Source organism: Chiloscyllium punctatum, chromosome 39 (genome assembly GCF_047496795.1).
Source record: "Chiloscyllium punctatum isolate Juve2018m chromosome 39, sChiPun1.3, whole genome shotgun sequence".
NCBI classification, from domain to species: Eukaryota; Metazoa; Chordata; class Chondrichthyes; order Orectolobiformes; family Hemiscylliidae; genus Chiloscyllium; species Chiloscyllium punctatum.
In genome coordinates, this window is record NC_092777.1 from 19,955,053 (window position 1) to 19,972,814 (window position 17,762).

Here is a 17,762-nt window from a genome sequence, read left to right on the forward strand (position 1 = left end):
AGGTCCTTGGTGTTTTAAGATGGCAGTGCTAACGACTGACTAACTGTGCTGCCAGGCCTCCTGTCTAAATCTACAAATTCCTAAAGTTCAACCTTGGTGTCTCCAATCTACTTCACTGCAGTGTCCTTCCATGCAGGAAGCACAGGAATGGTCTACAGGTATTGCCTGGATAACGGTAGTTGGATGACAGTCTCAAATTCTACTGAAGTCTGGCGGGATCATTCTGAATGCTCTGAAGACAACCAGGAGGTCCAGAAGAAGGTAAAACATCAGGATGCTTGTAAATTTTATTCATTTTGTAAATTGCAAATATTGCCACAGCAATACTTGGTTTTATCAGTCATCTTGAAACAAAGATTTTTCAATGTACAGACTCCAGACAGTGTTATTGGTTAGTTCAGGATAACCATATTCCAGAAAGGTACAGAAAATCTATAATTCCATTTGGCCTTCATTCTGCCAAAACATTTGAAAATGCTAACCTTGCACTAGCATCTATATTCAAACAAACAATTGAGTCTTAGGCATATTAGCTTTAATTTTAAAAATAATGTTCAGATTTGTTCCTAGTCTCTCTCATGAAGTTATTGACTCATCGTATGAAAGTTCTAATGCTGTACTGTTTTGTATATGCTTCTGTCATTGTACTGTTCCTTCACAATGTTGTTCATTGGGTCTTAGCAAATAAAAAGGGCATTAGAAGTTTGGAACTCACTTCCAAAAATGGCCACTATTATTGAATCCATTGTTCATTTTAAAACTGAGGTTTGTCAACCTTTGCTATCCAAATATATTAAAGCAATGCTTGCCAAACTATTTTCCAACGTGATCCTATTTTAATACTTGAACACTTATATGATAGCATATGCCAATAAAAATAATACAGCTACAAAGCAGCATACTAAGTAAATAATCATTAAGATTTGATCTCCTGGTTAAAAAAGACTTGTGTGATAAATTGTACATATTGAACATGACCTACAACTGGCAACTTGGAAGGATAATGAAGCAGACTTAGGAATAGACAAATGAACGTATATTAACAGCCGAGCAGAAAAGCAGAGAGAGAAACAAAACCCAGCATCTGCAGTCCTCACTTTCACCTTAGGAGAAGGGGAGCCAACTCCCTTTGCATAATTGGTTGTAACACTAACATGGCAGAGATTGGGGATGTCTTTTAATGTTTGAAGTTTCTGGAGTTTACTGAACAGATGTGCATTGTTGTGCTAATCAACAACATCTTGATTAGTAAGTACTTTGAATAACATTTTATATGTGTCACATTATATAATGAAAAGGAGTATCTGACATCAAGATAAGGTATTAAATTGCATACATGTGATGAATGTAATTTTCTGATAGGTGTTTATGAAACAGGAGTTATTTGTGTCCTCAGTATGCTTCAAAATATCATAAAATGATAGGTTTTTGATGCATGCTGCAGGAAGGCAGATTCCTTACCACCGTAGATTTATCTTAAAATTACTCAGGATATCTTCATAAGAACAATGTCTTGATTTCCCTCATCTTCTTCTCTCTCACTCTTTTTGACTGATTTGTGCAAGGCATTTTTGTGTCACACAAATGCTCGCCAAGGCCATACCCAACCAGAGACAGGCTAACCCACCTGTCCTTGCTTTTCGGTGGCATTACCATTCCTCAGTTCCCAACTGTCAACAGTCTGGAGATGTCATCTTTGACCAGAAGCTGAACTGGGCCCAAATTTAAATACCATGTGTACTCAAGCAGACTAGAGTTTGGGTTTTGTGTAGATTCCTCACAGTCACAACCTCAACCACTGAGAAGAACAAGGGCAGCAGTTTCATTGAAAAAGATCCACTTGCAAGTTCTCTTCCATCTATCACACCATCCTGACTATGATATATTTTTTGTGGCTTTTTTCACTGTCACACTTTGAAAATGCTGAAACTTCCCATGTAACCGCATTGTAGGAATATCTTCAATGCAAAGACTACAGTAACTCAAGCATGGAGTTGAGCAACACGTTCTGAGCAACACGTTGGAGTGATAATGGGCGGCACGGTGGCACAGCAGTTAGCACTGCTGCCTCACAGCACCGGAGACCCGGGTTCAATTCCTGACTCAGGCGACTGACTGTGTGGAGTTTACACGTTCTCCCCGTGTCTGCGTGGGTTTGCTCTGGTTTCCTCCCACAGTCCAAAGATGTGCAGGTTAGGTGAATTGGCCATGCTAAATTGCCCGTAGTGTTAGGTAAGGGGTAAATGTAGGGGTATGGGTGGGTTGCGCTTTGGCGGGTCGGTGTGGACTTGTTGGGCTGAAGGGCCTGTTTCCACACTGTAATGTAAATCTAAATAAATGCTGATTTTTTTTTTTCCCGGGTGACTGAAAATTAATGTAAAAGTTTGAGTGTTGGCTCTTCACCTCAATTTCTCAATAAACAATTTGAAGGAAAGGTGTACTCTTCCAAAAGTAGGAAGGTGCATTTATTGTAGCCAATTATTCAGAAAAGGGAAGCACAGCTCATATTGTTCTTAATAATGCCACATTGTTGTTTTACTTTGTTGTATCTTTGCAGAATAATCAACATGGTTCACTGAAAGCTCTGCAATTGATCTACACTGTGGGTTACTCACTCTCGTTGGCTTCACTCTTGTTGGCTGTGCTGATATTGCTCTGGCTTAGGTTTGTTGTCTGTTCTTGTTAAACACTCCTAATTTATAGCTGGAATTAGTCATATTTAATATTATTCTAGTTTTATTGTCCTACATATTGACCCAATTTTGTAAAACAAGGCAAGGGCATTCTGAAATCTTTGAACAGCATAAATGACCAGTATTATGTGAGAACTCTTGCATCAACTTTAAGGGTACTTAAATGGTCATTGGATAGACCTATGGCTAAAAATGGAATAGAGTAGATTAGATTAGATTCCCTACAGTGTGGAAACAGGCCCTTCGGCCGAACAAGTCCACACAGACCCTCCGAAGAGCAACCCACCCAGACCCATTTTCCTCTGGCTAATGCAGATAACACTATGGCCAATTTAGCTTGGCCAATTCACCTGACCTGCACATCTTTGGACTGTGGGAGGAAACCGGAGTACCCGGAAGAAACCCACACAGACACAGGGAGAATGTGCAAACTCCACACACAGTAGCCCAAGGCTGGAATTGAACCTGGGTCCCTGGTGCTGGATAGGCTTCAGACTGGTTTCACAGGTCAGTGCAATATCGAGGGCCGAAGGGGCTGTACTGCGCTGTAATGTTCTATGTTCTAACTGGTGATGTAAATCTCCCATCAAAAAAAAAAGAAAAAACTGTGGGTGCTGAAAATCAGAAACAAACATAGAAATTACTGGGAAAGCTCAGCAGGTCTGGCAGCAGCTGTGGAGAGAAAGCAGAGTTAACATTTCTTGTCCTGTGACCCTTCATTAGAATAGTCTCTTCCGTCTAACATAACAATAATACCATTTCTTTCTTACTGTACAAAGGAAGTAATTAATTGTTTGCATGCTGAAAAGGTCTACATGAAAAGATAACAGAGATGACCATGAGGTAAAATGAGGAAATGGCATAAAACCAAAACTTCTTTCTGAGAATGGGATAAAATTCCATTTGTGTAACAATGTAGTTACATAGCTGCTGGTCTGGATAATATTGCTCATGTGATTATAATTCACATATGTGCTATGTAGCACACATGGAGTAGCATGTAAAGGGGGGTGTTATGTATAATTTATCAACATGAATTGGGAACCTAAAATCTCTTTTCCGAAAATGACATCTCTGTTCTTAATGAGCACATAAAATACTCATTGTGATGACCAAATCAGAAATAGATTTGATATGCAAAAACTATGTACCTCTTTGGTGAAATAACACAAAACCAATCCCATTTTGCTGCTCCCTCCTCTATGGTTTAAATATTGATCTATTTGAATATTTCATATTAAGTAGTAATCTAATGGCAAAGCATTCTGTTCATCTGCTCGACCTTTCTGAAATCAATGACAATCCCTTTCACACTTACAAAAGCCTCTACTCTTCCTTTTGAAAGAATTGGCTAATTTCTTCACTTAAGATGCCTGTGAGGCATCTTAAAAAAAAAGTCTTCTTCTGAAAGTCCACACATGTGGAATCTACTGAATCTCTTTCATATATCCAGTTTCTTCCACAAATTGCACTAAATTTATCAAACCAATTTCTGTTGGCTGCCACTTATTATCTCCAAAGCTCACTGTTTTGCTCTTTACTTAATGATTTTTTTGCAGTTTGCCGCAACCAAATTATGCTTCTGACACTTTTCTAACAAAAATGTTAGATTAGTTAACCTTTGAGTCTCATTCAGAAGGATTGAAAATTGTGACCATTGGTTCTGTTAGCTCCCCTCTGCCCTCCATTAACAGGATTGTGTTAATGCCACCAGCATCCAATGACATCTTGGCGAATGATTTCAGACAATTCCCTTTACACAGTGACCTCCAAAAATGATTACAAGTCCATCTTCCTCGTCCAACTTCACTTGTATAAGTCAAAGTTAAATATCTAAATGCCACTGGTTCTGTACTCACAAGTAGATTGCCCATTCATCATCATTTAATTATCCATTTTCATTGTTATATGCTAATGAAAATCTACACTTTTATTTTTGTTTCTCTGTTGGCCATTTCCTTCTTCACTTTTCATTATGGTAAGCTCATTTTTACCCATGGTACTATTTTCAATATCCTCACAACTTTATTATTTCAAACATCACGTTTTTGTTTCACTTAATTTTAATGTCCTAATTCATCTTTGAAGCTCTCGTCTTTGAGACCTTCCCTTTTTATCTAGTAGGTATCTATTTTACAATCTACAAGCTCATGTCAAGTATTTCCCACTGTTGATTCGTTATCGACGTTTGATACTTTCTGTCATTAGTTTGAGGTAGATTGCACCTTACCTCTTCAAACTTTGACTTTACCCAGTCAATGCCCTAACCTTTGAGTCTTCATTGAACATTACGTCTCTTCACTGGTCCTTTTAATCCATAAAAGCTGTTTCTTATAGCTTTAGCAATGTTCCAGAACCAAATTATGCTTCTGCCACTTTTTGAGGTGAGGCATGGAGGGTATTATTGCTGTACAATTCATCCAAAGATGCAGGTAATGTTCTAGGGAGCTGGGTTTGAATGGTAGAATTTGAGTTCAATAAAAATCTGGTTTTAAAAGTGCAATAACGGCCGAGTGGTATCATCGCTGAACTGTTAATCCATAGACCCAGAAAATGTTCAAGGGATCCGGGTTTGAGTCCTGCAGCAACAGATAGAATTTGAATTCAATAAGTGTCTGGAAACAAGAGTCTAATGTTGACCATGTCAATTATCCAGAAGAACCTATGTGGTTTTCGAAGATGCTTTCAGGAAGGAAATCATACTTGGTATGCCATCCATACTTGGTCTGTGACTCCAGACTCAGCAATGTGGTTGCTCTCAAGTGCCGTCAGGGCAATTAGGGATGGGTAATGAATGCTGGTCCCTGCAATGACGCCCACATCCTCTGAATGATTTTAAAAGAACTCTGGACTATGTAAAATAATAGATATTTTCCTTGTTGAGCATAAAATATTTTATCCAAGAAAATCCACATATGGGTTTGCACTGGATTCAAGTCAAACTCCCCACTCCTCTCCCCAAACAAAACCTGGTTACACCAGACTTTCATTAAGGCTTGTGTTTTGAGGAAGTGAAATAGTTCCAAATATATTCTAATAACAGAAAGTTTGAACTGTACAGAGCTTTAGCTTTGACAATTATGTATAACAGCGACCACAGCCAACGTCCTACTCTACATGTCTATGTTAATGAACCTATTAGTGTTACAGCACAACAGTAAAATTTGGAACAAGACATTGGAAGAATTTCCATGAGAATGCTTGTTTTTCCCATCTGTATTGAAGTTTCAATTTTATCCAGATTATATGGAGTTGAAAGAAAGATCTGGTAGCTGTATTTGGTTTATCCAACCTGTTTTTTTTGTAGGAAGCTGCATTGTACTCGAAACTACATCCATATGAATTTATTTGCTTCCTTTATTTTGCGAGCACTGGCTGTCCTCGTTAAAGACATGTTCCTGAATAATACTTACTCCAAACGCCCGGATGATGAAATAGGATGGAAGTCATATTTTGACACCAAGGTAAGTTTGATATCCTTTATCTTCTGTGACAGAGCTTTAAACCATCTTAGAGCAAATACACTCATGACAGTGATATATGTCTCTCCTTTGTTGTAAGCAACACATCTCTTTGTCTCTTCCTGTCTATTTCTCCTTTCTTTTCACTTGTACAATTACCAAACTAATCCAAGTGAATTTGAAATGAATGATTCTACAACCAATGAGTTCTGGATGTAGGTTTGCTCACTGAGCTGGAAGGTTCACATTCAGACATTTTGTCACCATACTAAGTAACATCTTTAGTGAGCCTCCAGACGAAGCACTGCTGATGTTTCCTGCTTTCTACTTATATGGTTGGGTTTCTTTGGGTTGGTGATGTCATTTCTTGTGGTGACATCATTTCTGTTCTTTTTTTCAGAGGTAGTAAATGGGGTCCAAGTCACTTTGTTAGTTGATAGACTTCTGGTTGGAATGCCATACTTCTAGGAATTCTCGTGGGTGTCTCTGTTTGGCTTGTCCTAGGGTGGATGTGTTGTCCCTGTCGAAGTGGTGTCCTTCCTCATCTCTGTGTAAAGATACTAGTGAGAGAGGGTTATGTTGTTTAGCAGCTAGTTGATGTTCATGTATCCTGGTGACCAATTTTCTGCCTGTTTATCCAATGTAGTGTTTGTTACAGTTCTTGCAGGTATTTTGTAAATGACATTAGTTTTGCTTGTTGTCTGTATCGGGTCTTTCAAGTTCAATAGGCGCCATTTTAGTGTGTTGGTGGGTTTGTGGGCTACCATGATGCCAATGGGTCTGAATAGTCATTTCCAAGATGTCTTGGATATAGGGAAGAGTGGCTAGGGTTTCTGGACGTGTTTTGTCTGCTTGTTTGGGTTTGTTGCTGAGAAATCGGCGGACTATGTTCATTAGGTTCATCACCATAGGAAATGACATCACCAACCCAAAGAAACCCAAACATATAAACAGAAAGCAAAAAATATCATCAGTGCTTCATCCAGAGGCTCACTCTGTTACTTAGTATGCTGACGAAATCTCTGAAAATGAACCTTCCAGCTCAGCGAGCAAACCTACATCCAGAATCTCAACCTGAGCTACAAATCTTCTCAAAACTCACTAACAATCAGTGAGTGATATTTGGATCCCGTGATTGATCTTAGCACAGGGAATGGTTATTTGGAGAATACTATTTTCCCTAAGACAAGCTTATGTGATGGCTAAATCATTTGGATATACTTACTGTTGCACCCCTTTAGATATGCTTAAAAAGTTTATTGCTATAGGTTTTCCATATGGCCTTGCTATGTATTGTAAACAAGATTCAATCATGGTACAGTTATGATATACCATGTTGCCCAACAAGTTCAAAGAGAAACCCACCCAGACCCATTCTCCTACCTATTACTCAACACTTTTTCCTGACTAATGCATCTAACCCACACATTCCTGAACACTTTGGGCAATTTAACATAGCCATCACCTGACCTGCACATTTTTGGACTGAGAGGAAACTGAAGCACCCGGAGGAAACACAAGCAGAGACGGGGAGAACGTGCAAACTTCACACACAGTCGCCCAAGGCAGGAATCGAACTCTGGTCCCTGGAGCTGTGAGGCAGCAATGCTAACCACTGAGCCACCATGCTGTGAACCATGAGAATCCAAATGTTTCACTCCTTTGCGGCTAATAATGGGAAGATATCTTCCATTCTTCAATAACTCTTTTGTGTTATTAATTCAGTGAATGAGGGCTTCTCTGACTGGTCCAGCACACAATGCTATTAAAGAAAGAGTTCCAGGATTCTAATGCAGTGACAATGACTAAAACACTTAGTAGAAGACTCATGCCACTCCATCCACTCCACCCAAGAATTCCTGAAGACCATCAAAGACACTAAGATAGAAGAGGATGAAATAATGGTCTCCTTTGATGTAACAGCTCTATTCACATTCATCAACATCAACCTGGCCAAGGAAACACTGACTACACTATTAGAAGAACAAAAGACACATACACCAAACACCACCAACTTCATCGGCAAGAACAATATCGTCAAGCTAGTGGAGCTATGCCTTACCACCCACTTCACCTTCAACAACAAAACCTACAGACAAACCAATAGAACACCCATACGATCTCCGATATCAGAGTTCTTAGCAAAGGCAGTAATGCAGAGACTCAAACAGCTCTGCCAACCATCCAACCCAAACTTTGGGTCCGCTACATGGATGACACCTTTGTCATCACTAAATCAAACAAATTAGAGGAAACCTTCAAGACCATCAACAACACCCTTCCTGGCATAACATTCACTAAAGAGGAGGAAACAACAATAAACCACCATTCTGAGATGTCACATAGAATGAACAGCCAATGGGGAACTTCAAACCAGCGTCTACAGGAAAACAAAACATACAGACGAAATACTGAATACAGAAGCAATCATCCCAACACCCACAAACGGAGCTGCATTAGAACATTATTTGAACGAGCCACCACACATTACAGCACAGAGGACCTACACAGAGCAGAGGAAATACACTTATGCAGTGTTTTCAAAAACAATGGGTATCCAATGAATACAGTCCACCAATTTCTCAGCAACAAACCCAAACAAGCAGACAAAACACAGCCAGAACCCTTAGCCACTCTCTCCTACATCAAAGACATCTTGGAAATGACTGCCAGATGATTCAGAACCACTGGCATCATGGTAGCCCACAAACCCACCAACACACTAAAACGGCAGCTAATGATCTTGGAAAAACCCGATACAGACAACAAGCAAAACTATGTCATTTCAAAATACCTTGCAAGAACTGAACAAACACTAGATTGGACAAACAGGCAGAAAACTAGCCACCAAGTAAATGAACATCAATTAGCCACAAAGAGACATGACTCACTCTCACTAATTATCTTTACATAGAGATGAGGAAAGACACCACTTCGACTGGGACAATACATCCATCCTAGGACAAGCCAAACAGAGACACGCATGAGAATTCCTAGAAGTATGGCATTCCAACCAGAAGTCTATCAACAAACACATTAACTTGGATCCCATTTACCATCCCCTGAGAAAAAGAACAGGAAATGACCTCACTTCCAGAAATGACATCATCAACCCAAGGAAACCTAAATAAAAAGCAGGCCATTCCACCAGTGCTTCATTGGAGACTCACTGACGTAACCTAATATGGTGACGAAACATCTGAAAATGAACCTTCCAGCTCAGCAAGCGAACTTACATTCAGTATCTTTCCAACTCAGGATGGTGAGTGGCTTTGAGAGAAAATGACAGGTGGTACTGTCCCCATGCACTATTCATCTAGGTGATGATGGCTGTAGGTTTGGAAGTTGTTGTCTAAGAACCCTTCGTGAATGTCTGCAATGCGTGTAGTAGATAGTACACACTATTGTTACTATACATCAGTGGTAGAGGGACTGAATGCTTATGGAGGTGATATCAACCAAGTGGGTTGCTTTGGTCAGGATAATGTTGAACTTCTTGAATGTTGAAGGGGCTGCACCCATCCAGGCAAGGGGGACTATTCGATCACACTCCTGACTTGTGCCTAAAAGGTCATTATCAAAGTTTGAGGGAATCAGGAATTGATTTACTCAGTACATTTGTTAAAACAAAGCAGGACAACATGATGGCTCAGTGGTTAGCATTGCTGCCTCACAGCACCAGGGACCTGGACTCAATTCCAATCTCTGGTGACTGTCTGTGTGGAGTTTGCGCATTCTCCCTGTGTCTGCATGGGTTTTCTCCGAGTGCTCTGGTTTCTTCCCACAGTCCACAAATGTGTAGGCAATGTGGATTGGCTATGTGAAATTGCTCATAGTGTCCAGGGATGTGTAGGTTAGGTGGACTAGCCATGGGAAATGTAGGGTTACAGGGATAGGATGGGTTTGGGTGAGATGCTCTTCAGATGGGCTGAGTGGCCTGCTTCCACACTGTAGAGATTCTATGAAAGCATTAAAGAGCAGAGTAATGTTGTTCATAAGAGCCCTGCAAATTGCTATCCATTTAGATCAAGCAATCTATATAACCTATAACATTTTATATCTGACATCTGAAATCATTGAACCATTACCCCCTCTGTTCATTGGGTATGAGCCCAGATTTCTTAATATGGAAAACTAAATATAATGGTAACACTATTAGAATTCTATTGTACTGTAGCAAGACAACAGCATGACAGCACAATCACTGAGTTTCCAGAAAGTTTGTGGACCCAGAAATTACTACTATGAGTGGTGTCCTCATAAATAAAGTGAGCCAATACAAAAACATCAGCAAAATGAATCTGGTGTTTTACCATCCATTGTAAAAGACGTTGAAGTAGTTACTGATGAAGAGTCGACATTCTGCTTGCAGGTTTCAAATGGATGTAAGATAGCACAGGTTTTGATGCACTATTTTGTCGGAGCCAACTTCTTCTGGCTTCTGGTGGAAGGAATTTATCTTCACAAAATGATCGTCCTTGCTGTCCTTTCAGAGAAAAGACTGTTAAAGCAATATGCCCTGATAGGATGGGGTAAGTGACTCAAATGTTCAAAACGTATTCACTGTCTTAAAAACTAATCATCTTGGTTTTTTTTTGATGGATGTGTGTACTGATAACTACAGCTGAGCATCCAGGAAAAGACAACCTACCCCATTCCCATGTGCTTGGTATAAATGTTGAGAACTGCTGAAAAGGACATCAGCAGTGCAAGGTTTTCACCTTAGTTTAGTGGTAGATCTCTGGTTAAGTCCAAGTCCACTCCAGAGAATGGAGCATTCAGGTCCAGGTTCTCACTGCAGCACCCAAGAAGTACTGAAGCTTTGGAAGTTGATATTTTGGATGAGGCACCATTTACTTTCTTGCCAATGTGGGACCCCAGTGTCAATCCAGAGGCACTGTTTTAAGGAAAAGCAGGAGAGCTGTCCACTGAATGCTGTCCATTAGGTATCTGTCATCAGTAGCACTGAAATGGGTTACATGGTCATTATTTTGTTGCTAATTCTGGGATCTCACTGTGAATTCGCTGCCATGTTTGCAAACAACAGTGACCATTTTTTTCAAAGTGCTTGACAAGCTACATTGTGCAACGTCATAACATCAAGTAACATTCCTTGTCTTTTCCCTAATGTTTGATTATCCCTGCAGAAACATGTTTGACTACCCTGACAGCTTCTGGAGTTCATTCCTATTCAAGTGATAATCTTGTCAAAGAACAAACAGCAATATAGCACAGGAACAGGCCCTTCAGCCCTCCAAGCATGTACTGACACGTTTTGCCCTTCCATACTCACAGGATCTGTGTCCCTCTGTTGCCTTTCTATTCATGCATTCATCCAGGTGTTTCTTGAATGTTGTTATTGTGTCTGCTTCCACCACTTCCCATGACAGCCTGTTCATGCCACTCTCAACCCTTTGTGAGAAAAAGTTGCCTCGCACACCTCTTTTTAAACTCTACACCCCCCGCCCTAGTAACAGAACCCTCCACCATCAGAGAAAGCTTCCCACTCTATCCATGCCTTTAACAATCTTTTAAATTTCTATCAGGTAGCCCTTGAACATCCTGCGTTCCAGTCTATCCAACTTTTCTTCATAGCTAAAATCCTCCAGTGTCCTGATTTAAAATTCTCTGTACCCTTTCCAAAGTAGCCACACCCTTCTGGTAGTGTGGTGACCAGGACTGGGCACAGTTGTCACAATGGATATTCTGGTCCTCATTTATGATCTGATTTTGAACATTGCCAAACTTCTTCACCAATTTACTATTACTGTTCCTATTTAATTTGTCTGTTCAAGGTTAGAGAATGAGCTTGAGTGCATTTCTCAATTTCTCTCTTCATATCTGTTCAATCACCAAGCCCGGTGTTTCTCCCCTATAAACTACTACCTGCCACCCTTCGTAATAACCCCATCCCAGCCTCAATTCTACTGGAGCCCACCAAGGTTCTAACAAAGGAAGTCAAAGCTCCAGGGCTGAGGGTATTTAAGAGTAAGCTACTCAGCCTAATTTGCAGTTACATATCATTTATGCAGCTTTTTTTGATTAAATTTTGAAGGTTTTGGAAAGGGTTTCATCTAATCCAGGTGCTTTGTTTGTGCATTAATCTTCATCAGAGTAGCAATATCTGTTAGTACCAGCAGCTGAAATAAATGCAGACTGATCTTAACTTAAGCCAAGGGTTTTCGTAGGTGGTATCTGCTCCTGTCTAGTTTTGTGACATCAACAACTTTGGAAATGTTACATTTGGTTCCTATGTTCAAACCATTGAAAAAGACTGTGGAAAGCTAAGACCCAAGTGATGATCTTTGCAGCATTCCACTAGCCATAGCCTGACAACTTGAGAATGACCCATTTATTGCTACTTTCTGTTCCCTATCTATTAATTAATCCTTAATCCATAGATCAATAATTTCCAATCTCACTTAATCAAATACTTTACGAAAGTCCAAGTTCACTGTATACGCTGATTCCCCTTTGCTAGCTACATCCTCAAAAAAAACTCCAATGTGTTTGTTCAGACCTTTATCAGTTTCTTGGTCCTCCTTTGTTAAATTCTAATATGATTTCTATCCTTAGTTTTTTGGAAATTTTGTAAGCTTCCACCTTGGGCTTTTGTCTTGTAATTGGAGGCCTGGTTCAATTCTGACCTGCTCAGGAGTTGTAAAATGGACAGGATGATTAGAAAATATCAAAAAGCTTTTTATTTTGTTCTAATGCAATCTTTAACTACCTGTATAAGCCATGGTTGACTCACCTTTTCTCTTAGATTTTATTGTGCCACAAATTCTCTTCTGTTTCATATGATACATTTCTTGTATTCTATGTATTAATTCTTAAATATCAGTCATTGCCTGTCTATGGTCATACCTTTTATTGTAGTTTCCCTGTTCTCTAGCCAACGTGCCCATTATTCCTTTCCTTTGTTTAGGTTTAAGATCCTAGCTGGTCCTCCAACATATTTGTTTTTAGAATCCCTACAGTGTGGAAACAGTCCATTCGACCCATACAAGTCCACACCAACCTTTCAAAGTACATCCCCCACCCTTTCTCTGTAACACTACATTTCCCTAATGCACCTAACCTACACATCCCTGAACAGTAGGGACAAGTTACCATGGCCAATTCACTTAACTTGCACATCATTGGACTGTGGGAGGAAACCAGAGCACCCAAAGGAAACCCACTCAGACACTGGGAAAATGTACAAACTCCACACAGACAGTTTGAGTGGAATCGAACCTGGTCCCTGGTGCTGTGAGGCAGTAGTGCTAACCACTGAGTCTATATTATGTGAGAAACAATCTTGTATATATTCTAGCAATTCATCCTCTACAACATTGTAGACTGGATAGACATAATTAGCTCAATCAGTCTTAATCTAATCTAAATTCACCAACAGTCCTTAGATAACACCTTCCAAATCCATGATTACTTCTATCTAGAAGGTCAAGAGAAGCAAAAACATGGGAACACCTCCACCTCCAAGCCTCTCATCACTGGAACTTGGAAATACAGAGGAACAGCGATCATCTGGACGAGATGCGTGGGCACGATTTTGTTCGGATAATTGATTATTCGGTTCATTGATTCAATGCCTCTCCTCTGAGGCTCAGAGTGTTCTGAAGTCTCCTTTTTCCTTGCTCTGCCTGCCTTGCTCCCTCTCTCTGTCTCAGGGTTTGTTTCTGAGCAGACACACACTTGTGTGTAAGGGACCTGCAGCATTGCTGAAGCCTTCCCCACCCCCCCAACTCCGAATCAGTTCATTGGGATTAATACACAGCGAGCATTTGCTAAGTCCACCCACCGTTTAGGAAACTAGGCAGCAGCACACTGCGTGCGAGCCCCTGCACCCCCCCCACCCCCCCAACCACCCCCACTGCCCCATCCGACTCCCCAAACCCCACCCCCATCAGATTTCCCCCCACTCCACCCTCCCCGTCCAACCCCCCCAACCCTGCCCCCATCCACCCATCCTCACCCCTCAACCCAGAACTCATCTGACGCTCCCGCAACCCCACCTACCCCATCCAATTCATCCCCACCATCCAACCCCTCCAACCCTGTCCCTCGTCCGACTGTTCCCCATCTGACCACTCCCCTGTCTGAATCCCCCACCCTCAGTCTGATCCCCACCAACCGCATCCAGCCCTGACCCCCCAACCCTGTCCCCCGTCCAACCCACCCCCATCCATGCCCCCAATCCTGCACAGTCCACCCCACCCCGTCTGACCCCAACCCCATCCAACTTACTCTCCGTCCAACCCCTCCCCCCAACCCTGTCCAACTGCGGCGCCCATTCTGCCCATGAAACTCATCCAACCACGCCCCCATCCACCCCTGCCCCCCACCCCAGAGAGAGAGAGAGAGAGATCATTTGGAGACAGTGCCTGGGCTCCCATCGATGTCCAGGACTGTTCTCAGCAGCCTTTCAGTAAGCCAAGTTCATTATTAAATCATTGTAAACAAAAGATGTGACCAGTGTTGGAAACACCTCTTTGATGTAATGTTTCTATCTGGACCTTGAGATCTCCTTCGGCCAATCCGAAATTCGGATAATTGATGTTCAGATAATCAAGGTTCCTCTGTATATTGCTTTTCCTTCACTGTTCCTGGGTCCAAATCTTGGAATTCTCTCAGGGCATTGTGGGTCAACCCACAGCATGTGGACTGCAGCAGTTCAAGAAAGCAGCTCACCACCACCTTCTCAATGGCAGCTAGGGACAGGCAATACCTACCGGCCTAGCCAGTGATGACTATGTCTCACAATTGAACATTAAAAAACAAGTAGATTGGAGTCCCCTAATATTACTGTACTACCCTTGCAACATGCATCTCTAATTTCCTGATTTATATTATATCCTGAATTAACACTACTCTTTGGTAATCTGGAAATAACTCCCACCATCATTGTATACTTTGCTCTCTCTCTCTCTCTCTCTCTCTCTCTCTCTTTCTCTCTCTCTCTCAGCTCCAACCAAACTAATTCTAATTCTACTTTTTGATCTTCAGAACTAAGATCTTTTTTTCAGTAATGTACTCACTAATGTCCCCAGTGTGGTCTCTGCAACGCTGGGGAGATGAAACTCATACTGCGTGAGTGCTTTGCAGAACCTCTAAGTTATGTTCAAAAAAATGACCCTGAGCTTCCAGTCACCTGCCATTTCAACATCTCACTGTGTTTCCACACCAACATTTCTGTCTCGGCCATGCTGCAGTGTTCCAGTGAACCTTAGCACAAGCTCAAAGCATAACATCTGATTTTCCCCTTAGGACACAACATCGAGTTCAAGAATTTTACAGCCTGATTCGAACCTTCCATGTATTTTTTACCCACACCACACTCAGTCCTGTTATGACATGGGTTGCTTTTATGACAGTCACCCATTTTCTAGGCATACTCCTAGGCATATTATTACAATATATGGATTGCTTTCAATGCAGCTCACTCATTTGCTCCTATTCTTTGCTCTTATTATCACTTATGCAGCTTTTCTTCTGACCTGGCCTACTATCCATAATCTCCTCATTTATCTACCCCTTTCATGTCTCTCTGTCTGTCTGTCTTTCTCTCTCTCTGCCTCTCTCTGCCGCTCTTTCTGTCTGTCTGTCTGTCTGTCTTTCTCTTCGACCCTGGCACCAGGGAGGCAACATACCATCCTAGAATCATTTCTGAAGTTGCAGAATCATCTATTTACCTAGTAATTGATTCTTCTACCAATATTGTTCTTCCACTCCTTTTTCCTCCTCTTTTATGCAGCTGAGTGACCTTGGTGCCATGGACTTGGCTCTGGGTGCACTTCCCTGAGGAATCATCACCTTCACTCATATTTAAAATGGAAAACTGGTTAGTGAGAGAGAGGGAGAGAGAGAGAGTCAGGGAAGCCTTGCACTGCCTGCCTCATCCTACTACAGTACAACCTCAGTTATCCGAACATTGATTATCCGAATGAGATCTCAAGATCCCGATGCTTGGGTAAACGGTGTTATCTGAACATTCGATTATTCAAACATTTGGTTATCTGAACAAAATACTACCCCCACCCTGTGCCGTTGAGATAATTGAGGTTGCCTTGTAGATAGTCTGGTGGTCACTCCTTTCATCTCTGCTTACAATTCTTTAACCTCTGGTGGGACTGCCTTCCTAAATGTGCTCTCCATGAGGTTCTCAGCCTTGCTCGTATACCACAATGACTCCGTGAGTTCTAAAACCTCAATCTCAAGTTTAGCAGCTTTTCTGCACAAGAAACATTGATGACATGTTCCAGGATGTGCACTGCATGCAAGCAAGTTGTCCCACTGTGGCTTAATATTATTTTGTAGACTATTTACTGTACATTGGAAATTAGAAAGTAGAAAATACAATTGTTCATCAGTTTCTCAACAATCCGTTCCATCCTGTGTCCTAGTGTCACCTTTTAATTCTGACATCACATTCAAACTTTTCATGCAGTAAGAAATGGTGACCATTGTGCACCTTCTGATGGGGAATAGACCGAGAAGTTAGTAGTTATATAACCTTTCCTAGCAATCAAACAGGATGATTTTATAATTAGATTAATAGTGCAACAATGCTATTTCACACATAAAGGGACAAATATAATTATAATTGAGAATACTACCCCATTGATAATAAATTAGTTATGCTACCTCAAAATTGCACTATAAATATTGAAAGTACAGGTTTTAATTTTCGATCTGGTAAACTCTGTCCGTTTTTCTCATTGTAAAGGTCTGAATATTGCAGGTTAGTTATGATAATTCTCCCCTTGACTGAGGCAGAGTCATCTTGCTAACTCTGTAGTCTTCACTTGGAGAATTAGGATAATTGTTACTTTAATAGGAGAATATCTGACTTAAATATTTTACTGTAACTCTAATTGAATTTAGAAAGTCAATTCTTGTGAAAATAAAATTACATTTCCTATGTTTAATCACAAACTTTTAACACTATGACTTACCATCTCACCCAATGAATTGTATGTTCAGTTCTTCCTTAAATGTCTGTCATAGTTTTTGACTTGCTCATTCACCAATCTGACTCCCACTGTGGAGTGGGAAGGTACATAATTGAGGACCATATTAATAATTTTAGACATTATAATTTACTGAAACCTGTGTTTTAAAAAAAATGTTATCTGGAGGATGATAATATTTTCATCTGGTTTATTTACTTTGGAGACAATTCGATCCATTTCTCAGACTCAGTGTCTTTAGACCTATCTTTCTTAGTATGTAATTGAGAAGGGTTATTTGAAAAGTATTCCTGAATTGGAATTGGCCCCAAAAAGATTTGAGGATTATAAACACCACAATGTAAGCTTCATATAGTTGTGATTAACTTCCTTCATGGCATTGACTACTTTAGGTTTGTAACCTTTCAGCTCTTATTTCTCTAATCTTCAAGCTCTGACTTCTTGTATATTGCACATCCCTTTCAGCATGTTTGTTCATACCAATTAGATCTTACATTTGAAGGAAATTTTTTTCCGCTTTTCTTTCTCTTTAAGAAGTTCCTTTAAACATTGACTAAGATTTAATGATTTGTCCTAACATTTTCCTGTTTAGCTCAATGTCAGTTTTTGTCTGATTTACGTTTCTGTGTCACAGA

General features: G+C 40.6%; 1 protein-coding gene across 1 annotated transcript in view; it reads left to right on the top strand.

Annotated features, from left to right (window-relative positions):
* glp2r (glucagon-like peptide 2 receptor) overlaps positions 1-17,762 on the top strand; it is a 65,074-nt gene that overhangs the window by 28,717 nt on the left and 18,595 nt on the right. The window contains exons 4-7 of the mRNA XM_072558256.1: positions 122-261; positions 2,558-2,664; positions 6,001-6,157; positions 10,527-10,686. Coding sequence (XP_072414357.1) covers positions 122-261; positions 2,558-2,664; positions 6,001-6,157; positions 10,527-10,686 — 564 coding nt within the window. The remainder of the gene's footprint in view (positions 1-121; positions 262-2,557; positions 2,665-6,000; positions 6,158-10,526; positions 10,687-17,762) is intronic.